Source organism: Oratosquilla oratoria, chromosome 43 (genome assembly GCF_046742065.1).
Source record: "Oratosquilla oratoria isolate Oo_2021 chromosome 43, ASM4674206v1, whole genome shotgun sequence".
Lineage (NCBI taxonomy): Eukaryota > Metazoa > Arthropoda > Malacostraca > Stomatopoda > Squillidae > Oratosquilla > Oratosquilla oratoria.
The window spans coordinates 25,767,211-25,785,042 of NC_134819.1; the positions used below are offsets into that span (position 1 = coordinate 25,767,211).

At 40.2% G+C, this 17,832-nt stretch overlaps 1 protein-coding gene across 1 annotated transcript in view; it reads right to left on the bottom strand.

Annotated features, from left to right (window-relative positions):
• Positions 1-342: 342 nt before the first annotated feature.
• LOC143021863 (all-trans-retinol 13,14-reductase-like) overlaps positions 343-17,832 on the bottom strand; it is a 38,405-nt gene continuing 20,915 nt past the window's right edge. Inside the window, 10 exon segments of the mRNA XM_076179634.1 lie at positions 343-691; positions 4,261-4,411; positions 4,835-4,995; positions 5,278-5,392; positions 8,082-8,275; positions 9,851-9,956; positions 12,765-12,859; positions 15,737-15,814; positions 15,817-15,856; positions 17,307-17,469. Of these exon segments, the coding sequence (XP_076035749.1) occupies positions 537-691; positions 4,261-4,411; positions 4,835-4,995; positions 5,278-5,392; positions 8,082-8,275; positions 9,851-9,956; positions 12,765-12,859; positions 15,737-15,814; positions 15,817-15,856; positions 17,307-17,469 (1,258 nt within the window). The 3' untranslated portion in view covers positions 343-536.

Below are 17,832 nucleotides of genomic sequence, written 5' to 3' on the forward strand. Positions count from 1 at the left end.
GGAGTGGGAGATGGGTCACGTATGAAAAGTGAAGGGGGGCATTCTTTCATTTGGGTGGTTGGATGTATTTGTGTGTTGCCTGTGTGTTGAAATTTCTGCTGGGCATCCTATCCAGTAATTTTGAATAATATAAATATGAAAATTGTGGGCATTACATATTTCTGGCTCCACCTCTTCAGTGTGACACACTCTCTCAAGGATAGAAGCAATGTTGATGAAATACAACACCCAAGCTTGTAAATATAGGATAAAATCAACAGAACTTTCTACTGTGAATGTACAATAATGGATACCTTTCTGAAGGTACAAGGAAAATGTATAGGGTCAATCAAACACTTGATATTAAATATCCATATTATAAATCATTTACTATATAATCAAGTCATACATGATTAAAAAGTAATAAAATCTATGGTAAGTTTTACATGCTAAAGGCACACACGAGTGAGGAATTTTGTGCTACTTACCCGTGACCTATAAAATGCAAACTCTAGCACCAATTTACATTCATGCACTAAGCAAATTTGAGTAAGTCCTTATTCCCCTTTGTCCTTGAATTTATTACTCTTGTGCAGCTCTGCAAGATCATTGTACAGATTGCGGTTGAGCAACGATCCTGCACACAAAAAGCCGCCCCACAGAGCTCCTGAGAAACCACATGAGAGAATGTCCTGTCCTGTCAGGTAGAGACCTGCCATCAAATAGATAGAATTAGTATCAAAAAGATGTAATGAAGACCGTGTATACATGCTAAGTATTAATCCCTTGGCAACTGAAGGGGTCATGTAATGCTGAAATAAATAGCTTGGTGGCAGCCAGAATTTGGGGAAAGTAACATGGATTGGAATGGGTTAATCAGCTTGGGTTTACCCCTTTCTTACTGAAGGGCTCAAGGGATGCTGAATATAACCTGGCGGCAGAATTAAAAAGCCACCTGGTTGAGGAAGAGGTCAAAAGAAAAAGGGAATACGTGCATCAAAATGCATATTTCACTGTTCAAAACTGAACACGCACACACACATATCAAGAAGTTCTGCAATGGAATCACCCCACACAAATTAGAAAATTGAGGAAATCTGAGCATTCAAAAGGCAAAAATATAAAGGGCACATGAAACTTCAGTGCCCAGTTTCATGTCTACCATACCGGTCATCTTTAAGTAAAACACACAACTACAGCCTTTAAATTGAAGCACCTGATAATTTTCAGTTTCCAAATCCCCTGTACAGAATGGGCACAAAGTGTAACAGCAGAAACATTGTATCTATAAATGAAGGGATATAGGATACTCAATATTTTAATAACTGAAGTTTCAACAAATGCATTAATAAGCCTGCCACTGGGACTTTAACTATTGGCTGTGCTACCAATTATCACAAATCACAGTATAATGGTAGCATAATTGCTTTGTGGTAACCAGTCGCATAGCCAATGGTTCAGTCCCAGTGACAGAGCTAGTACTTATATATCTGAATCTACAATCAAATTATACCAATTGTGTTCATAGTAAAATATTTCCTTTACATTACAGATTTCTATGTAGTTCTAATATCTACATGGACTACAAGTTAATTTTGAGAGGCTCATAAGTTATGAAATCCTCCTAATTTGGAAAGGTTAACAAATTTAAGGAAAGTCTAAAGCAATGAAAAGTACAGATATTAAATTCAATGAAATGGTTAGTATATACTACAAATTCCTGAAGGAATGTTATAGTCACCAGTGTATTAATCTAATCCAATTAAGTTGCAATTAGTACAAAGGAAATCCCTATTTCTAAAGTTATGCATCACAATGCACACTGCGCCCAATGTATAATGAACATATCAGTGTACACACAAGATTTTGAGCAAAATTGTAAGTTTCAGGGAATACTAAAGAATAATGATATACATACATACATATACCAAGGCTTTTTTCCCCCTTACAAGGGGGGGGTAGCCAAAAAGAAAGGCATAAAATCATTCCCACCCATTCCATCCCTGAATACACTCCACACCCCTCCACCCTCCCTCTTATCTTAGCACCTCCTGAATGATGGGTCATCCCTGCACCTTGTCCACTGCCCTATAATAATGATATAAAATCCTCTATTTTTCCCCTTTCAAGGGAGGCAGCCGAAGTCAAAAGGCATAATTCCACCCCAAACTGCTACCCTCTCCCTCCGTCTCATCTTGGCTCCTCCTGGATGACAGCTCATCCCTGCATCTTGCCTACTCTCCTGGGTCAGAAGCAATGCAGGAGGACATGGCACATCCACAGCAAGGCCCTTTCATTTAATCTGCAACCCGTCCCCTTGTAAAGTAATACTGAAGACTGGGAGAAATCCCTTTGAGCTGCATCAAAATATTCACACACAACCACTCTTTAACCCCCCCCCCATCCTCCACCCACTCCCTTCCATGTATCATATCATCATTCATACACAGCCATTCTCCACTCACCCCTATCTTCTGGCTTCTCTCTTCCTTCCTCATCAGACATCCCTCTCTTGCTCAATGCCCCTTTTATCCTATCCATCTCATCCTTGGTCATTCCCTCGTGTTCACTCCATCCATCTCTGCCTACCACACTTCCACACAGACAAAACAGTAATGGTGGCGAATGACAGATCCAGTCAAGTCACTGGACATTTCCTGTCAAAACAGATACCTGTGACAGACATCCACAACAATGACAAGAAATGGCTGACAAACTTCCTGGCTAGCAAAGAATGCTGCGTCTCAGAATAACCATATATCAAGGACCACAAGGTTGTATAATGGAGTACCCCTAGGTGATTTATTATCACCAGCATTGTTCAACCTATTCTTAAGTGACCTTCAAACCTAGAGCAGATTACAGCTCTCACAGCTCAGCACAGCAACTACAAAATTACTTACACCACCTTGACAAACTAGAACTGTGGCTGACACAAAACAGCCAACCATGAATCATCGAAACATCCACTGGTCAAATTTAATGGCCTACTTCTACCACATGACAAATCAAAGCCTAGATCACATTTTAATACAAACACGTCCTTCAGTCCACACATCAAGAACTTCACTGTGAAGGCAAAAAAAAATCTGAACACACGAGATCTCTAGCAAATGCATAATTTGGCCCACAGAATGAAATGCTAATCAGAGTTGACAAACAACTCGCAAGAACCACATCTGACTATGCCTCAAGAGTATGGTTCCAAATAAGAAAGGAAGCATACAAGGACCCAGTCAGCAGATTAAGTGTCAGCCTCTTTTGGTTGCATCTGACAGAGGTGAGGTTGTTGATAGTACCTGAAGACATGCAGCTGTAGGATATTTTCTCAAAGATCTGTCTTACAAAACTACCCCATGCATATCATCACTAGTCAAAGCGTAATATGAGCAATAGGCATATGACAATTATGTTTACACACTTTTGTTAATAAAGACAACTATCTGTTGCATTCAGACTACATACATGCACTAATAAATGTGACCATTTTTATTGTCCACTGAGAAACCTTACACAATGGAGTACCCTACCATGTGGTGGTGTGAAATAAGGGCACATTATACAAAGGTTTTACTAAACGAAATCTGGAAGTTCAATCTATAGCTTTAAAATTCTTACAGGTGAACAATGACCTCAAGGAATCTTCCCACTTGCAAAAAAAAAACTTTTTAGTGTCCAAAATGAATGAGCAGTGTATAGTAGCAAGCTTATCTTCTGTGTGGTGACTACATCTTGAACATATGGAGTCTGTTACTAGGCCAATTGTATGTTGGGTGATGACTTCAGCATAAGTGGGCTAGTCTTGTGTATCTTGAGGATTTATCCCAAGACAACAATATTTCTTCCCTCAGGGGCATATGGGGCCATCTGATGCCCATAACTGGTTATGTGGAAACCATAGGTCTCCTGCAAGACACCTTGGGCAACTGACTAGCATTGAAAAGATTTCCTCTTGTGTGTCAATGTCATGGGATGTTTGATGTACTACTGAATATGCTAGTCTTCAGAGCAGTCTCTTAAGACCTGTGCTATGTGTGTGTGCATGTGAGAGAAGTGTTGGTGGTAGGTTAATGTTGTATGCCACCTATGAAACAGTAATGTAAGTGCTAAATATTAGAACAACAGAGATGCCCAAACCATCCCAGCACTCATTGATCCACACTGTCAGCTCTCAATCCACCCCAGTTCTGCCTAACTTACAATTAGTCATAAATAACATGATCCTACACCATTAGGAAAAGAAATCTGAACAGTAGTAAATACTGCTTAACGTAGTATTACCTGGAATATCTGTTTCAGGCCGAAGCACTGCTGTCCACCAGGCTGAAAATCTCTCGCTTGTATGGTCTAAACCATATATCTCGCCCTTTGGTGCTGCGATGTAATACTTGTTAGACAATGGTGATCCTATATTCACATAATCTATGTGGTTCTGAAACACAAGGAAATTATTCCAATGATGTCAATAACACACAATGAAACACTATTTTAATCCATTCACATGAACATCATTTGGTGCCTCTCCTTACATAAATGCCTAAATATTTAACTATCAGAACACTTCTAATAAAAACATTCTACAATAGTGATATGTAATGAATTAATTGTTGCCTAAAGTTTCACTAAACCCACAGCCTCACAGTGGCTGGTAACAGTTCATGGTACGTCCCACAGATCTCTCTGGGAAGAAACTGTTGCATGGGATTGCTTCTATAACACAGGCTGAAAGCTACCAGTTGTCAGCTCTCCAGTCCAGAGACCTTCTTGATGGACATGTGGGTATTGACAAGTTTTGAAAATGGACAGCTTAGCTGTCCATCTTACAGGTACTCAATTTCAACACCTCCATACTTACTTGAATAGATGGAAAGATGTCACAAGTCTGATCAACCAGCTTTTGCCCAATTGTCTTCTTGAGTGCTTCATATTCATCTCCACGTTTTGTGCACCGCTCATCTTCCCATTTTTCAAACCAATGGTATGGCATCAGAGTCACAAGTGCAAGAGTCGTCTTACCTGAGATATGAGAATTGTAATACTCTCCATGTAAAAGCAATTACTCCCTCTGTTCCTCTCCTAATCCTCTCAATCAAGACCCTCCCATAGGCCTTCCCAACTACACTCAACATGATGACTCCTCTCCACATCCACTCAACTTTGTGAGGTAGATGAGAACATCCCTTTGGGCTATTTCACCCATTCATGATCTTCCACCATTCACTCCTATGTTTTGCATTCTTTCCTATAAATCAAGATTTCATTTTCATCACATAAAACATAATTTTTCTGTTTCCTTACCTGGAAATTTATCATTCCAATATGGGTCTTTAGTAGATGGAAATGAGGCAAACATCAAAGGAATAGGTGCATCTAAGGCTTCTTCAACAGTGTAATTTATATAATCTGCCGATATCTGTAAAAACAAAAGGTACAAGAAACTTTTTTTTTTTCATGAAAGTGGCAGTTGCCGACAAGATTGACGAGTTAAACACAATATGAGGACGGAGCTTTTATTTGTATGACGTTTCGCTTATTACAGCTTTTTCAAGTACTTGAAAAAGCTGTAATAAGCAAAACGTTGTACAAATAAAGGCTCCGTCCTCATGTGGTGTTTAACTCGTCAATACAAGAAACTTGTATGGGAGAAGAGAGAGAGAGAAAGGAGAGGAGGGCAATGAAGATTTCATCTTACACTGCCCCACCCCATCTGTTACCATACAACACACTATTTCTTCCCTGAGTTACCTCTGGGGAAGCTTAGTTGCCACTATCAGTTACCCAAAAGGCATAGGTCTCCTGCAAGACACCTGAAGGCAATAGAATGATGGAAATAGGAAATAGAAAAAAAGAAACTTGTAGATCTTGACCACAGATCGGTTCCATCCAGAGACAGCAGTGGAAAAGAAAGCAGCAACCATTCAGAAGGCCAGCAAGAGATATATTCCAGGAGGCTACAGGACAAACTACAAACCCAACTATACAGTGGAGATGGTCTGTTGCTGGGAAATCATACAAAATAATCCTACCTAGATCTTTTCCCTCCTAATATGGAAGGCACACAAGGCACGTACCTACTCACACCCATTTGACTCCCCTCATCACCCCTTCATCCCTCTCATCTTGGCTCCTCCTGGATGATGGGTCATCCCTATATCCCACCTACTACCCTGGGTCAGAAGCAATGTAGTAAGATGGTGCATCCACAGCAAGGCCACTTCACTTCATCAGCAACCCTTCCTCTCCATCCCCTTATGCAGAACAAGGGAAGATGGGTAGAAATCTCTTCAAGCTGTCAAAATATAATTCACACACAAGCACCCCCTACACCCCAATCCCCTGGCCTTCCCTTCCTTGCATGACATTATCATTTATACACAGCCACTCTCCACCCATCCCTACCTCCTCCCTTGTTCAACATTATCCTCTTGCTCAGCCCCTGCACCCCATCCATCCATCTCATCCTTGGTCATCCCCTCAAATTCACTCCCTCCACCTGCCTTTCACACCTCTTTTACTAAATTTTCTTCCCTCATTATTTTGCATGTGTCCAAACCATTCTAATATTCTTTCATTAACCCTGTCATCTCCTTTTTCACTCTCCTTTTCTCACACTATCCAACCTTGTAACCCCTACCATACTTGTTAGACATTATATCTTGAAAAAATTTAAACTTTTCCTCTGCCTTTATTTTCCACATTTCTGCCCCATACAAAGCAGTTGGCACAATCACCCCTTCACATAATATCTCTGCATCCATTCCCAGATGCCATTTCTCATGACGCTTTTTAATTCCCCCCCCCCCCAAGACATTTACTTGCTTTTCTCAATCGACAATTTACCTCTACCTCCACTCCTCCCTTTCCTGCACATGCAACTTCCACTTCTTCCAGCCTCTCTCCTTTGACTTATTTCCAACTCATGGCCATCCCCTCCACTTGTACATCTTGTCACCTTACTATTACCCACATTTACCTTCAACCTTCTATCACATACCTCCCCAAACTCCTTTAATGACCCTTCTCATCCTACCACAAGTACAGTGTCATCAGCAAGCATCAACTGGCTCACCTCCCACTTTTCTCCATTTTCTTTAACCATCTCCAGTCCCCTCCCCATTAACCTTGCCACTACCACACACACCACCCCATACATTGAACAGCCATGGAGACATGATACATCCCTGACACAGTCCCACCTTTACTTCAAACCACTCACTCTCTCCATTTTCCATTCTAGCACAGGCTCTACTACTCTTGTAAAAACTCATGACTGTCCTTTACAGCTTTTCCCTAATCTGCAAAACCTCCCATAGTGCCTTCCTGTCTATCCTGCCTTTTCCAAATCCATAAAAGCCCAAAAAAAACATCCTTACCCTTCCCCAAAGCTTTATCACACTTACCACAAAAATCAGATCCACCAACTACCTTTCCCAACTCACACTTCCTCACCAATTACTCCCTCTGTTCCTCTCCTAATCCTCTCGATCAAAACCCTCCCATAAGCCTTCCCAACTACACTTGACAAACTGATCCCTCTGAAACTACTACATTCACGTTTGTCCCCTTTTCCCTTATAAAGTGGAACTATACAGGCACTACTCCAGTCCTCCAGCATTCTACCCTCCCTTAGACACACAAACCTCACAATACAAGAAAAATAGAATACAAAGGAAAGCAAAATGATTCTAAGCCTGGCTGATGAGATATACGAGATCAATCAATCCATTGCCTCTGGTCTCTCTTGCAGAATACCTGTGCCCTCCACGAATCCAGCAACAGCTGGAGAGGCTAAAAAAAAATGGGATTAATCACATTGGGGATTATGAAGAGAGATAATGTTATGATATTTAGATTGTTGTTGCTGATACTTAGAACAAAGAAAGGAAGAGAAAAAAAAAATGGATAGGATGAGTTAATCTGGTATGAAAGAAAAGCTAGAGGTCTCCGCAAAAATTGAAAACAGTAAAAGATGTTAGGAAACAAATTTCTTTACTGATGAATCAATATATGAAACACATTAGAAGAAATATCCCAGGCCACCAACGTGAATGAATTTAAGCAAAGTTTGATAAGTGGAGATATAGAAACAAGACAATACATACCTTATCAATATCATTTCCACTGAAGACCCAGAGGTTCTTTTTAACTGCAATATCTAGGTCTTCCAAAGGACAGTCCAATCCCACAAATACTGACATTGCACCAACAGCATGTTCAGCCTTCTGCACTAAGGGCCACAGGCGGGATGATGTAGCAATCTTTCTTGGCAGTAGTTTTTCAAAAGTGTTGTACAAACCTAATTGGGGGTAGAAATTATACATATAAACAAATGAAGATACAAAAAGTTACATTAAAATGACTGGAAAATGAAAGTTCAAAGAACTTTATAATCAAATATACAAGGTGCCAGTGTAAATAATTAAATATGTTGTCTGTATATCCATTACTGTATGAAGGGGTGATTGTGCCAACAGCACTGTATGGGGGCAGAAACATGGAACATAAGAGATGAAAAGTTTACATGTGTCCGAAATGAAATATCTGAGAAGTATGGTAGGGGTTACATGGTTGGACAGAGTGAGAAATGAGGAAGGGCAGGGGTGGAAGAGAAGTTGGGAAATAGGGTTGATGAAAAAGTATTGGGATGGTTTGGACATATGGAAAAAATGAGTGAAGATAGATTAGTATAAGAAGTGTGGAAGGCATAGGTGGATGGAGTGAACATGAGGGGGCAACCAAGGATGCGATACAGATGAGATTAAAAGGGAAGAGAAAGGCAGTATGTTTGTGAGAAGAAAGATGGATTTGTTGGCATTGAGTGAAACTACGTTGAAAGGATTGGGCAAGTTTGAGTTTGGGAGTGTAGTGGGAAGGGTGTCAGGAGTGAAGAGAGGACAAGGGAGAGAAGGGGTGGCTATATTAGAGTGTTGTGGAGTGGAAGGTTTCTTCAAAGTTAATGTAGACAAAGGTGAAACTGGGAAGGGAGATGTGGGTTTTTGTAAGTGCTAATTGGGTCTGGTAGTAAGAAGAGTGTATAGGAAAGGGAGGCTTTTTGAATAAATTTAAATGAATGCATGGAGGGTTTAGGGAGAAATGTCAGTGTAGTGGTGGTCATCTCAATACTATGGGAGATGAACCAATTGATGGAGTGTTGGGCAATATTGCCAGGAAAAAATTGTTTGGCGAGTTCATGGTGGGGATATGTCTAGAAAAAGTTGATGATAACTAAAACAGTGTTTAGGAAAAAAGTCAAGCACAAGTACACATGGGAGAGGGTGCTGGATGGAAGAGTGGTAGATAAGATTTTAATGGACTATATAGTGCCAGGAAAAGAGTAGGAAGAGTTTTGGATATACGTGTTCTTAGGGGAGAGAGTTGGGGAATATCAGATCATTTTTAGGTGGAAGTTAAGTCAAAACTACTGAACACTCCTAGTTTCTACTATCCCTTTTCCTGCTCTTTGACTTCCTCTCTTTAGCATGAGATTGGGAGGGAGAGGGAGAGAGACAGAGATCCTTGTATTCTCTCAATCTTGTATCCTATCTGTGTGTGGACAACACCAAGGGTCCATATTCCATCTAAGGCAGATCAGATTCTCTACAAGTTTTTTTTCATCTCTGTTCATAAAGTGATATCTCTAATGTTTAACAATAGTTCATATCTCACCAAAGATCTTGTTAATATACTTATCAGGTGATAAATTATTAATGACCAACAATCCCAGGTCCTTTTTCTCATCAAGCAACTCTTCATCCCCCAAGGTGCTGAGATGGGAAATGATAAAAGTGGGATTTTTTATGTAGATTTTTTTTTCTTTTTGTACTTAACATTACTTCTAGTACTAACCAAAAATGTAACTTCACACACTTACCCGCATCTGAAATGACACATGGAGTTTTAACTCTGGTTATATTATTGCCTTTCTGTACATGAACTGCATACACTTGTCCAGTTTCATCAAAGAGAATCTCCTTTACCTGCAGGTACACAAAAGTAGCTTCAATAAAAGCACAAAGTTAAAGGAAGAATTTCTTTGACAGTTCCTAATAAAATTATGATGAAATGAAGAACCCCAAAACGTATGGGGTGCTATAAGCATTTATCTCTGTACTCCATATTATTTTCAAGAATGTCAACTGATGGTGTTCTTCAAAGACTCATTTGTATTATATATAAGGGGAGTTTGTGACGTTAAACCATATCATCAATCAAAATCATGAACAAATTATATAAAAATTCATCGAAGGCCAAAAGATGGAATAATCTTTTTAACACTATTTGATATGCATAAATCATACAATATTTTTACAAATTCTCTTCAATCTTCATACATCTAAATCATCTTTAAAAAAACCCTATTAATTTTTTTTCCACAATGATTTTCCTTTTCTTTTGTTTTTTCTATATATCTGTTGAGGAAGGACGGGAGAGGACAGAAGATAGGGGTGAATGGAGAATGGTTGTGTATGGATGATGCTGTGATGCATGAGGGGGAGTTGGGGGGTGAAGGTGTGTTAAAAATAAATTGATGCAGCCCAAAGGGATTCCTCCCATCTTCTCCATATCTGTATGAGGGGATAGAGAGAGAGAGAGAGGGGGGGGGTCGCTGATTTATTGAAGCGGCCTTGTTGTGGATGTGCTATGTCTTGCAACACTGCTTCTGACCCAAGGCACTGGGCAAGATGCAAAGATGATCATCCAGAAGGAGCCAAGATAAGAGGGAGGGGGGGTGGATGGGAGTGGAGAATGTGGGGATGGAATGAGTGCAAGTGATTTTTATGCCTTTGTTTTTAGGCTACCTCCCTTGTATAGGAGTAAAAGCCTTTGGTATATGTATGTATATATCCTCACTCATCCTACTCTCTTATGTCATAGTTAACAAATGATGGGTACCTGCTTGTGGTGGTACTGGAAGATGGACAGCAGAGCTACCCATTTTCAAAACCTGTGAACCCCCTAACTTCCAAAAGAAGGTGCAGCCCTGAAAGGCTGACATTCAACCTCTGGACTGGACCTAAGATCTCTCTCTTATCTACTTCAACTATATTCTTAAACCTTTTCAAATATAGAGATCTGACAAAAAATGAGGAATAAACTAAAAAGCAAAATATAATTGAAAAAAAGCACATCTATAATAATTAAAATATCACACAAGAAATAAAAAATAATAAATACAAAAGATGCTAATACATATACCAAGAGCTTTTTTCCCCCTTTATAAGGAAGGTGGCCAAAGTCAAAAGGCATAAATCCACTCCTACCCATTTCATCCCCACATACTCCACTCCCATTCACCACTCCTCCCTCTTTTCTTGGCTCCTGGATGACGGGTCATTCCATCTTGCCCATTGCCTTGGGTCAGAAGCAATGCAACAAGACCCAGCACATCCACAGCAAGACCACTTCATGGTAAAAAAAAAAATAATAATAATAATAATTGGAGACCATTACATATCCTCAAAATAACCCTGCCACCCCATGAAGCAGTTGATGCAACCCAAGGAAAAAATAATCACTAAAGAAATATCTACAAACACTTCTCCAAAACAAGATTCAACCTCACTATCTACCTACCAATATAATAAATGCTTCTTCTGCCTTATAAGGATGGTAGCCAGCAAAGGCACATTACCCATTCATCTCGCTCCCATCCATCACCAATTTGTTTCCTTTTTATATTAGCTCCTTGTGTTTAAAGTGTCATCCCTGTCCTGGGTCAGAAGCAATGCAACAAGACACAGCACATCCTCAGCAGGGTCACCCTACAACTTCATTTGCATAGCAACCCTCCCTCCTTGTCTCTTCATGTGGAAATAAAGATGAGAAATATTTTTAGGAAGAGTCAATTTATAGTCCATTCACAACCATTCTCCACTCACACCTATCTCTTGCCTTCTCCCTTCCCTACTCAACAGACATTCCCCTTTTACTCAAGGTCCCCTTCACCCCAACCATCTCATTCTGAGTCTTCCCCTAAAGTTCACTCCATCCACCTCTGCTTTCCACACTCTTTTACTAATCTTTCCTCACTCTTTCCATTTGCCTAAATCATCCCATTATTCTTTCATCAACCCTCTATGCAAATTCCCTTTCCACCCAACTCTTCTCACCTCTTCATTTCTCACATCTAACACACCATTCTAGAAAATATGACAATAACAAAAGAAATACAAAAAAATTAAATTACAGATGCTACCCCTCCCTTTTCCAACAAAGACATGGAAGGGACAATAATGAGATTGAGAAACTCCTATGCTAAAGATCCAAGTAAGATCTCAACCATCTAAAACACCTCATCCCAAGTATAATACAGTAATGAAATCTTCAGTCATTCCTGGTTGTACAATAAAATTTCAACTATTTGGAAACTAGCCCACAAAACACCTAACCAAACTACCAGAACACTCCACAAAAATTAATCACACTACCATCCACCATGTTTGATGGAAAGATTAACAGCAGAAACTACTAAACTACCCAACTCTCCAAACCAACATGGGAACGGTCCCACAATACTACAACACAATACTCCAAAGTTTTTTTTCCCGGGGAGACCTGTAAGAGGGCCTGAGAACCCTTTCCAGCCATTGTTGGGCTGCAGGTTTTCCATTAAGCAAAACTTGAGGCAACAATTTCATCATTTTATATCACATGCATTCCTCAAACTTCTCTATATATTGTAAACCTAATTAATGTTACTTTACCAAGTCTTACCCTGGCTACTTCCCTTATAAGGGGTGAAACAGCCCTTGGTATATAGATTGATATATAGGTAGAAATCTTACCTCAGCCCTAACTAAAACTCTACCACCAGAAGCTTCTATAACTGGGATGATACTGTGTGCAATTTCTGAAGCCCCACCTACTGGGTATGAAGCACCTGCAACAGGAAACCATCATTAATAATAATGATAACACATATACCAAAGGCTTTTTTCCCCCTTATAAGGGAGGTAGCCAGAAAACAAAGGCACAAAAACCACTTCCGCCCATTCCATACCTATCACACTCAACTCCCCTCCAACCTCTTATCTTGGCACCTCCTGGATGATGGGTCATCCCTGCATCTTGCCCACTGCCCTGGGTCAGAAGCAGTGTCACAAAAGACAGCACATCCACAGGAAGGCCGCTTCATTAAATTAGCAACCCCTCTCTCTGTCCCCTCATGCAGAAAAGGAGAAGACAGGGAGAAATCCCTTTGGGCTGCGTCAAAATTTTCTCACACATGAGGTCGGAGTTAGCGGACGTCGTGACGCATGCCATTGTGTGTGTGTATATATGTGTATGCATGTATGTGTGTATATCGTGGACGGACAGCTCGTTCGCGGGCGGCTCGTTCGCGGACGGCTCGTCCGCGGGACTGGGAGGTGGGACGGCTCGTCCACGGGAATATGGACATCTCGTCCAATGACTTTTTTTTTTAATAATAATAAACATAATTTGCAGAACAATCAAACTTTATTTACATATTTATATATACAGAATACAGGTGTGATTATTTATTTTTTTATCATAGTTGGAGCTATTCTAGGGTGTTAAAATAAGCATGTCCATAACATTTATAAACACATCTATTACTTACCAGAATATATCATCTAAAGCAAATTTTAATGAAATAACATGAAATATCATTAAAAAAAGGTAATAAAATAATTGTCTAAAAGTTTTTTGAAATCTTGTCCGTGGACGAGTTGACCACCCATGGTGGTGTCTGTGGACGGGTTGTCCTGCTTTGCGGTTTTGTGGACGGGTTGTCCGTGGGCGGGGTGTCCGTGGACGAGTTGTCCTACAATCGTGTATATATGTGTATAGATGTGTATGTACCATACTACCATGTAACAAAAATAAATAAATGAAAATAATTTTTTCCTTAAGGGAGAGCAACTCCCCATAAGCTTTGCTTCTCGCTCTCCCTTTTCAACTACCAATTTTGTAAAAAAAAAAAATGTATATATGTATGTCTAATTGTATTTAATATTGTTGAATAAACCTATAATAATAATAAAATAATAATAATACCTCACCCCCCACCCATTCCACCTCATGCATCACATCATCTATATACAACCGTTCTCCATGCACCCCTGTCTTCTGTCCCCTCCTGTCATTCCTCAACAGACATGAAAAATAGACATCTGGGAATGGATGCAAAGAGATTATTTGAAGGTGTGATTGTGCCTACAACACCGTATAGGATTGAGACTTGCAATTTAAGAGAGGCAGAAAGGAAAATTTTTGTCTGAGATACAATGTCTGAGAAGTATGATAGGGGTTACAAGATAGGGCTGATGAATGAGAACTAGGATGGTTTGGACATCAGGAAAGAATGAGTGAAGAAAGATTAACAAAAGAGGTGTGAAAGGCATAGGTGGATGGAGTGAACTTGAGGGGCCATCCGAGGATGAGATGGATGGATGGGGTGAAAGGAGCTATGAGCAAGAGGGGAATGTCTAATGAGCAATAAAGGGAGAGGGCAGGGGATAGGAATGAGTGGAAAATGGTCATCTATGGATGATTTCTGAAGCAGCCCAAAGGGATTTCTCCCTGTCTTCTCTATTTTCTGTACAAGGAGAACAGAGGGGGGGTTGCCATGAAAGTGAAGCAGCCCTGCTGTGTCTAGTTATATTGCTTCCAACCCAGGCAGTGGGCAGAGGACAGGGATGACCCTTTAAACACAAGGAACTAATATAAAAAGGAAACAAATGGGTGATGGATGGGAGTGAAATGGGCATGGATGAGTGGATGCCTTTAACCTCTCCAGTCCCCTGCCCATTACCTTTGCATTTATCTCCGGCACCACCCCCATCCATGTACACATTGAATATTAATAACACTAATAATAATTTGCTCTCTCATTAAATTCTATCAATACCTTAAACTAGTAATGTTACTTCTACACTGTCTCCATGTCATGGATCAATTGACAAGTATGTAAGTGGTGGTCCTGCAAGACAAACATAAGAGAAAACCATCTGCATCCTGAAACTCTGTCAACCCCCTCACCTCCATGTGGAGGTGCTGCCCCAATGGGCTGGCACTCAGTCTCCAGACCTGGTCCACATTCTTCATCAACTTCACTGTATTTCTTTAACCTTTTCACATAAGAAGAGCAGACAACTGGCAACTGCTTTCAACCTCCTACTATGAACTGGTCCCACACTAATACAACACTGACAACACTCCAGTGTTTCTCCCTAGTGAGGGCTATGGGAAGGCCTGGGGACGTGCCAGCTACTGTGGTGCTCTGGGTTTCCATTCAATGAAACTTGAGGTAACCATTATATTATCATCAAACAAAACAGATATTACCTGCAAAGCAAGGTGACAAGGCATGTAACAGAAAATATCTTTGCACTTTTCAATCCCATCACATATATACATTTCATTCATTCCTACTTAAAAAATGCAGAGATGGCTCATCATCTAGGAGGAGCCAAGATGAGAGGGAGGAAGGGAAGGGTGGTGAATGGGGATGAAGTGGGTGGGAGTGGGATTGTGCCTTTTGACTATGGCTACCTCCCTTGTAAGGGGAAAAACCCTTGGTATATGTAGGCATGTACTTAAAAAACATGTAGCTAACACCTTATCACTTTCCCAGTATTACTGTTGTTTCATCCCTGTCCTCTCATAGAACAAGTACCTTGCTAAGATGTTCCTCCATTAAGTTCTGTGAATACCCTAAACTAACATTGTCATACTCTCATTACTTTCATGCTATCAAATTACATACAAAAGATATAATAAACAAAATCCTTGCCTCTCATGAAGTGTGTGTGGAGTAGTGCTTGCATGGGGAATCCAGCCCTGCTTGGCAAAGTACCAAAATCACCAAGTTGTAACACAGCACATCCCTGAGTTCTTGGTTAGAGGTCAATTCCTGCACAAAACCAAAACAAATCTTAGTAATAAAATTAAGTCATACAAGCATGAATGGAAATATATAGTTCAAATCGGTGTTTTCTAAATTTATATCAACACACATATGAACAAATATGTATAAACACATCAGTAAAATCCTCTTTCATTTTAATATATACTTACATATCAAAGCTTCTCCCTTTTACAAAAGAGATGGCTGACTTAAAGCATACGCCCACCCCACACCCACCAAAATCCATTTGTCTTCCCTCCTAACTTAGCACCTCATGAATGAAGGGTCATCCCGTCCCCCTGCCACAAAGCCTGAGTCAAAGACAATGCAGTAAGACACAGTGCCTCCACAATAGGGCCTGACAACTATGGTTTACTTCCAGCCATATAAAGGTTGTATGGAGCTACAGTACCCATGGTATGGCATGGAGCAGAATATATGGGAGGCAGAAAGGAAGAGTGTGAATATTTTTTAGATGAAGTGTGTGATCAACATGATATGTGTTACTATCTATATACCAAATGCTTGTCCCCCCTTATAATTTTGGTTGCCAGTCCAGGCATGCACCCCACCCCCACCCTTTCCACTCCTATCCATCACCCATTATCTCCCTTTTATCTTAGCTCCTTGTGGATGAAGAGTCATCCTTGTCCCCCACCCACTGCCTGGATCAGAACCAATACAGCAAGACCTGGCACATCCACAGCAGGGCCCCAGCACTTCATTTCCATGGTAACCCTACTTCCTCGTCCCTTCATGTGAAAATAGAAAAGATGAGGAGAAATCCCTTTGGACAGTCATTCAAATATTCGCCACTCACACCTATCTATTGTCTTCTCTCTTCTCTGCTCAACAGACATTCCCCTTTCACTAATGGTCCCCCATTCACCCCATCCATCCATTTTATTCTCAGTCTTCCTCACAAGTTCACTTCATCTACCCCTGCCTTACAAACTCATTTTGCTTTGTCTTTCCTCATACATTCTTTCTGTGCCCAACAATCCCAGTATTCTTTCATCAGCCATATCTGCTAGTTCCCTTTCCACCACTCATCTCCTCCTCACCTCATTTCTCACTCTATCCATCCTCGTAATCCCCACCTTTAAGATTTACCTCCAACTTATTGACCTATGACTAAGCTCTGTCTCCTTTAACTATTCCACTCACCTCACACTTGTTCCCATGAGGAAATCTGACAAACAGCAACTGTTCCTCTCCTGCTAGCCAGCAACAGAAACTAACCCACATTAATGCAACACAAACAACTGCCCAAAGCTACTTCTCAAAATAATCTATAGGAAAGTCCAAGAACCATTGCCAGCTAGTGCAATACTGTGGATTTCAAGTACAATAAAAGCAAAGCAACAACTATCATTATTACTCCTTAACAACTTCTTTGGCTTTTTGATGAAGAATTCTGATTCACTCGCATGTTTTCAAGCAGAGCACATCTTACCTCCAATACTTGCTTCACTGTCTTGTTATTCCAAGTCCAGTAGCTAGAGATAAGGCGCAGGAGTCCAGTGACATCCAAAATCTTAACAAGCCAAAGTGGAAACATTTTGATGAGGACAGTTGGAACTGTGCTAGCACGAACTTCTTCCAGCTGTTTAAAGAACCTGGACAATGGATGATTACGTTAACAAGTTTAGTTATTTCCATATTCTTTGAATATTACTTATGTATGCTACCTCTTCAAAGACTACAAAGATTCATTTTCATACAAGAAGACCTACTTAATATTGTAACTGTAACAACATTTTTGTGTAAATCTAGATATCTGATCCCATCATACATTAACCACACTACAACACAGTTGGTAGTTTAAATGAACCTTAAAGAATTCAATTCATGCTCTACTCATGTTGGGTCTGGAAAAGCACCGTGTGAAGACAAAATCTTTCTTGGTACATCATTTTGCTCACTCAAGCTTTATCGAGTACTTAAGCTTGAATGAACAAAACATTGTACTAATAGACTTT